A 7,228-nucleotide genomic window follows, 5' to 3' on the forward strand; every position below is an offset into this window, starting at 1 on the left:
ATTTGTCCTCAGCCTGAAGAAGGGTGCATGTGTCCCAAAGCTTGCAAAGAAAGATTTTTTTTGCATTTTTTAGTTGGTCTAATAAAAAGGTATCATCTCTGAACCAAGAGTTCTACAGTTTTGCATTTCTTTTCGTGTCAGACCAACACAGCTAGCAAATACATCCCTGCAGTCTTATTTATGTATTTATTGCTAGTAAGCAATGTTCAGGCTCTTCATCCCAAATTTTAAGCATTTTATGCTTCAGATACAGCTTGATTGCTTGACCTAACTCTGTCATGTTTAAACCTATCTAGATCATCAGAAAAAGTAAAATAAGGATTGTCATAAACCTGAAATTAAGGGACTTGACAGAACCCAAAGTTTTATTGCAAGAAACAAATATACAGATACAAACACAATTAAAAACAAATTATTTTACAAAAGCAAGGTAACTGCTAGTGTGGCAGAGGCTCTTCAGGGATGTAGTGGCCCTTCTCTAGTCCATCTTTTGAATATACTCACGAGGTTTCAGTTTGCAATGGAGTTAAGTCACACCCAGTGTTGAGGTTAAGCATGGAAAAAGACTAATGCTTTAATTCAAATCAAGCAGTTGGTGAACAGTGAGAAAGCCAGCACCACTATTTATAAAATCTTGAAGCAAAACAAGCTGTTTGATTTTGTGAGATAGTCATTGTAAATGCCTTTTGAGCAGTTTAAGAAAGAGTAATAACAAATAGAAAGAAGAGTGCCACACTAATCTTTTGCAGTGTACAAGGACTTCTGTAGTTTTTCCACAACACAGATATTCCCAAAGTCAAACAAGAATCCCAAGTTGGGGGTTGCCTTTACATATTCTCTTCCATCAACTCTGCTCTTATTTTGTTGCTAGGAACAAGAACTTTGGAAGATAAGCTGTTAAAGAACAAACTGCCTTAAAGTAAATTTTCATCCCCACAAGGCTCCTTTTCTAAGATTTCCACTGTTACTATCACCAGCTCAGAACTGCAGCAATTAGGCCCTGTCAGATGCACACACTAATAATTCAAGTCTTCATGTTATTCTTTTGTTTTATATGCTAATGCAACTTGTTTCTTTGAAGGAGTTGGACACTCTTCAAGTTTCCCCACAGCTTTGCTGATGGGTGTTTTAGAAGTACCTGCTACTGTCGACTTTAGGTTAGTAAACAAACCTCTCTTTGGCTTACGGCGCTTAAGATCCTCTGACCATAACTGCTTTTTGGTCTCATCAAGTTCTTCTTGCAGAGAAGACACTGTAGTTTCAAGCTCAAGGACACGTTTAGCCCAGTTCTGAAGGCCTCTCATTTCTTGATCCTATAAAATTAAGACACGTCATTGGTTATACGAGTACTAAGGAGCTGTATTATCATCATCATCTTCATTTCCTAGACTACGGAGAATTATTTTCACCAAATTAGATTTAGTGTGATCTACTGAATAGGCAGCTAAAAATTAAAGGCAAATTCATAAAAGCCAAAAGTGTATTTTTGAAGTTTTAGGAGTGAAGCTGAAATGAGTTAAAGTGCTTTATAATGAATCCTTACAGTAATCACATCACAGTTAGAAACGAAAGCACCTTAAATACCATGGCTGGCATACTACCAAGCTTCAATTTCCAATTATCAATATATGCCCTGAACCTAAAAGTAGGATTCAAAATACTATGCAAATAAACATTGGGATCTTTTTTCATGACCAAACACACTGATCATGTTTTAATTCTAAACCCAAAGTTGGAATTCTCTATGGTAACTAGTTACAGCAGACCTCTATTTAAATTTAGACTAGAATAAGAAAGAGATCAGTGAGAGGACTGAGGAGCTCTTGTTTTCATGCAAGTGCTCTAAGTGATATAGAAAGAATGTTTTTCAATGTGATATTAGCCAGTCTTCATTTTCATAACTTCTTGGGATGAAACTGGGCTATTCCATGGCCAATGTTAAGTAACTACTGCATTCTGTCCCGTTCTTCCACACTGAATCTCCAACTGATGGCATCTGAAGCTAGACTACAGCTCTAATTGTTCATTTCACCCATAAACCATACTTACACAATTTAGTCCTTTCTCCAGAACAGACACCATAGCTTAAGCCAAATATTCTTATGTTTTGTTTACCAAAATGTGTGCATACCGGCAGCTTGCTTAACCTCAGACATTACTAATTTTGTGGTTTGCTAGGCATTTTTCAGAACTCTTTCTGAATACAACTTTTATTGGCATCTGACAATTGGTAATTCCTAATGAGATCTTACACATCCAGCAATACTCAAAACTAAGATCTATTTCAGGTGTAGCAAGATTTAAGAGTCATTTTCCATATTCAGCTCCCTCCCAAATGCTAGTCAAAACATGGTCATACAGATTACCCGTACGAAAAACAGAAAGCAATGCAAGAGGTTTCAGTAGGCTACAGACTGACCATACACAACTATAAAGATCTTCAGCCAGCAGTCCACTTAAGGACAAACATTATACTAAAAGCATCAAAAAGCATGCTTCATTTGCAAGAAGCTTGTTCAGAAACTATGTGATGCTTTTAATGATTACAAGTCAATTTAAAAGGTTGTGTTAGTATTTGACAAACCTTGAGCATCAACATGTGTTTCAGTGTACTGTTCTCTTCACTTGTTTTACTGCAGGCTTCATTAACTTCTTGCACAGTTTCATTTAATTTCTGGATTTTAAACTTCAAAGATTTTATAAGCTGCAAAACATTAATGGTTAAAGATGTTTGAAAGATAATGAACTTCATGTGTAGTATGAACACACTCAGAAAATGCTCTTGTACAGACAGTTCAAACATTTGCAAAATATTAGCAATGCACAGAAACAAGGCCAAAACGAGTAAAGTAGTTACATACTGAATGGAATCTTACAACTGCACTTCTATCATCTTTGAAATACAACCGAATATTTGTTGGGTCAAATTCACTGCTGGAGAAAGCAAGTGCAATTTCACTGAACCCAATAAAGTTGCATCCAGCCATACAGACAGAAAGACCAGTAAAAACTAAAACTGCTGCTAGAATTACAAGACACTTTAGGCTAGGGACAGACTTTCAAAAAGCCCAAGCCTAAATTGATTCAAACTTTGCAGGTTAGCCTAACCTGGCTAGGATAAACTAGTTTGTAACCAGACAGACATCCCCTCTGGACTGAAAAAAATGCAGGTGGCTCAGGCTAAAAGCCAGGGAGTAACAGAGCAGCCCTCCCTTTCCTTTCCACAATACTGAGCTGGGGGGAAGGGGGGGGGGGGGTGGCCAGGCCCCAGCAGGACGCTCTGATTTGGGAGGGGTTCTCCCCACCCCACCAGCCCAGCAGGGAATGGATAACATGGTGTCTATCACCCCATTAAGAAAACTATAGAGCGACATGACCAGCTACCTGCTGATTCTACCTTTATCCCGGCTGCCACAGCACAGACCATAGCCAGCACCTGGTCTGCTAGCTAATGCTGTGCGTCTGTGTAAAGCAGAGGGGACAGGAGGGAATCCCTGCTGTTGGGGGGAGAAGCAGAAGCCAGGCAGATGCTTGCAGTCTCTGCTGGAGCTGCAGCCAGGGAGCAGAGAGGAGGGGCCAGCCCTGCTATGGAACAGAGAGCCCCACCCAGCCCAGAGAACATGCTGGGGTGTTTGATTTAACTTAAACCAGCAAGGGATCTGGGACAGACATTGCAAAAAACAGTTTGACCCAAATCAGTTCAATCTGATACTACATTCAACCAGGTTTCTCTCAAACCAATTTCAGCCATTTTCAGACTGGTAAATATGCACTGAACAGCTGTTCTGTTACAGGTTTAAACCAGTTTCTGATCACTTAAACCAGTCTGTGTGTAATGTCTGTCCCTAGCCTTAAACTACTCAAGGACATTTAAAGCATTAAAAAAACCCCATATCAACCCCCTGCCCCCAAGTCCCTCTCCGCAAAAAACAACTGCGCAGAGCTTAAATTTCTTGACTACCTTTTTCTTTATCTTATCAGAACAATTGTTTGTTATTCATTTAGTTGGGAAGTATTTGGGCTGGAGCACAGCGGTGATAGGGGGCCAACCAAGTCCCTAATTTAGTTTTTGGATCATTAGCTATGTTCCAATCCCCAATTATAATACTTTCATAGATTTAAAAAAAATATTATATCCATATCTTAAATGGGAAAGTTGGGATGGTGGAGGAAGAATTAGGGAGCTGGGTTAACGCTACTAGACACTACTTGCTTATCAGGGATAGCTATACTGTAATTTGCTTAACACCCAACATAAAACTGTTTTTCCTGTAGGCAAGTTACTCATTTATGAAGGAAGTGCTCTGGAACCCAGTCTCTATTATCACTCTCTTTGTGCCTTATTTATGTCTGTTTGGCAGCTACAGACAATACTGCCATTTTGTTTTAATCTGAGGCTACAGCAACATGTTTTGTGAGTCTCATCTAGTACCATGCCTCAATTATTTCCAACTCCCACTGTCTCTACAGATGAAACAACTATCACTAGATGCAAAAATGCAAGAGGCTAACACCTGCTTGAAGTATCAAAATAATGCCTTGGTATACTAGGTACAAACATTTTTCTCTTGATCTTGCCTCATTTGATGGGATCATGACCACTTAAAGGTGTGCCTCTCAGAACAGAACTCTTGATCACTGCAACTAATCATCCAAGTCCTCTTATCCTTAGACTTGGATGATTAGATAGCTAGCTAGCTAGCTAGCTAGATAGATAGATAGATAAACAGATACCTCATCTTGCTCTTCACACTTTCTCTGCAATTGTTCTTTGGTTCTCTGCATCTCCTTGTATTTAAGATCTGGCAAAAAAGATATCCGGTTTGTATTCTATCCCAGGGGTGCACTGAAGTTGGCACAAACACTCATAGTAGATCCTTACCTATTTTAATTTCACCTTCTGTAGCATGTACAATGGAACTTGGACTTTCCAGAGCCAACAATCCATCAGACTGCTCACCACGTTGTAGCTTCAACTGTAATATTTTCCTATCTCTATCCTAGACAAAGAAACACAATCAATAGACTGATGTAAAGGCTTGCCACTGACACAAAAGTTGTCTATTCAACTAAATTTCTTGTCTATTCTTTGATCATACCAAAGTATGATACACTTACTTTTTAAAATCCAGGAGAGCCTAGAGGGGAAAAGAGAGGCCTACAGGCTGTGGAGGCAGGGGGCAGCCACCAAGGAAGAGTATACCTGCTTGGCTCAAACTTGAAGGGAAGCAGTGAGGACAGCCAAAGCAGAAATGGAGCTTAGGCTGGCAGCTAAGGATAACAAAAAGTCATTCTTTAAATATATAGGAAGCAAAAAGAAAGCACAGGGTAACATAGGACCCCTTCAAGATGGATTAGGGCAACTAGTAAACAGATAGGATGGCCAAAGCAGAGCTCCTAAATGATTTCTTTGCATGTGTGTTCCTGAACACGGATGCAGGCATGCATCCAAAAATGGGACTTTAGGTAAGTGTGAGATAGATCCCAACCCACCAACTGTTAGCGCTGACCTAGTAAAGGGGCACTTGGAGGGGTCGGATGTATTTAAGTCAACAGGCCCTGATTATCTTCATCCTAGGGTACATAAGGAATTAGCTGGAGTCATAGTAGAACCACTGGCTTGACTGTTTGAGCACTTGTGGTATTCAAGGACAGGTTCCAGAGGACTGGAAAAGGGCCAACGTGGTCCCTATTTTCAAGGAAAGGAAGGACAAACCAGATAACTATAGGCTGGTTAGCCTCACCTCAATCCTTAGCAGGACCTTTGAGAAAATTGTTAAGGATCACATTTGTGGGGGACCAGCAGGTAAAATAATGCTGAGGGACAACCAGCATGGGTTCACAGCAGGCAGATCTTGCCTGACTAACCTAGTTTCTTTTTACAACTGGGTAACAAAATGCTTGGATGAAGGAATAGAGGTAGATGTTATTTACTTAGATTTTAAAAAGGCCTTTGACACAGTGTCACACCCAATTCACCACAGCATGCTCTTAATCAGAGGAATGGTGATCATCTTCCTGATCACCCATTTCTTTGGTAGTGTAGGCTGAGGAAATTGAGGGAACTGTCTGAGCAAGGTTATAGAATTGTGTCAAAGACACAGCTAACAAGCACACTGGTTATGTAGTAGCATGACCCTTCCCTCTATTTGTAATAAAGTCCACATCAAGAAGAGCAGGAAGTCTGGTGGAGTCTATCAGTTGTTCTTCCACACAGAGCAACTGTTTGGTGCTAGTTAGCTACATGCTCAAAGTACATGTTTGGCAAACAAACAGCAGTAACTTTGATATCCTACTGTACTAGCACAATATGCTCAGTGGACATTGGAGTGTTCACACTATACTTAGGTGAACTGTCCTGTCCCTACTTAATTTGAATTGGCTAGTTTACAAAGTCACAGCTGAAGAAAGAATTCTGTTCTGAGGCAAGTTCCCCCCCACCCTTTTTCTTAATTTAAAGGGAAGTGATGCGTGCTCTTTGTAGTCTCTCTTTAAAGCACCAGGCTGTTAAAAGAATACCAAATGAAATCATACCTCAACTTTCTCTTGTTCAGCTATGAATTCTTCTATGGGAACATAGTGGTCTTCTATTTGTTCCATTGCACACATATATGCATGTTTCTTTATAGCTTCTTTATACATTTCAAATTTACTTTCCAGTTTATCTTCATAACTTTCTTTCACATCTTCCAGGCGTTTACTGGGGGATGATATGTTAAAGTTAACTTGTATGCTAGAACACTCAATAGCCTTATGAAAGTTTAAAGGGCTTTAACTTTGCATAATTACAAATATAATCTGTAGAAGCTCAAAAGAATTTCTTCTCATGATTTTCAGTTACTTCAAGTGAAAAGTTACAAGAATAGAAGCATATAGTCCTCCAACATTTATTTTTAAGTCTATAGTAAATTCACTCTATTTGTGTTAGTGGTGGTTTAAGATGGTTAGTTAGTTCTAGTTACATTATAGCAACAAAAAGAACCCAGAATTGGGCTTTTTGATAGTAAAGTTAGCAAGTCCCCCAGTCCCAAGTTTCTTGCAGTGGTATTACAAACTGCATGCAGGCAGGCATGTCATTTAATACACACCCTCCAGGGAGCTTTTGTGGGCATGTTATTCTAAAATTTGGTTATTCTAGGATCCCCCTCCTCTTCCTCCCCCATATACACATGTCTCTGGTTTGGCCAGTTCAGGAGAGCTATAAACTTGGGGGGGGGGGGGGGGAAAA

General features: G+C 39.7%; 1 protein-coding gene across 3 annotated transcripts in view; it reads right to left on the minus strand.

Moving 5' to 3' along the window:
• Positions 1-338: 338 nt before the first annotated feature.
• LOC109304693 (kinesin-like protein KIF20A) overlaps positions 339-7,228 on the minus strand; it is a 29,418-nt gene continuing 22,528 nt past the window's right edge. For 2 of the 3 annotated variants that reach the window (XM_019527458.1, XM_019527450.1), the window contains 5 exons: positions 6,535-6,700; positions 4,887-5,000; positions 4,735-4,806; positions 2,585-2,704; positions 339-1,313 (listed from right to left, as the gene is read on the minus strand). In XM_019527458.1, coding sequence (XP_019383003.1) covers positions 1,038-1,313; positions 2,585-2,704; positions 4,735-4,806; positions 4,887-5,000; positions 6,535-6,700 — 748 coding nt within the window. In that variant the 3' untranslated portion in view covers positions 339-1,037. Of the gene's footprint in view, positions 1,314-2,584; positions 2,705-4,734; positions 4,807-4,882; positions 5,001-6,534; positions 6,701-7,228 lie in introns of those variants that run through there. The other variant, XM_019527465.1, reaches the window with a different exon arrangement.

This window comes from Gavialis gangeticus, unplaced genomic scaffold (assembly GCF_001723915.1).
Source record: "Gavialis gangeticus isolate Ggan-Ray unplaced genomic scaffold, GavGan_comp1, whole genome shotgun sequence".
Lineage (NCBI taxonomy): Eukaryota > Metazoa > Chordata > Crocodylia > Gavialidae > Gavialis > Gavialis gangeticus.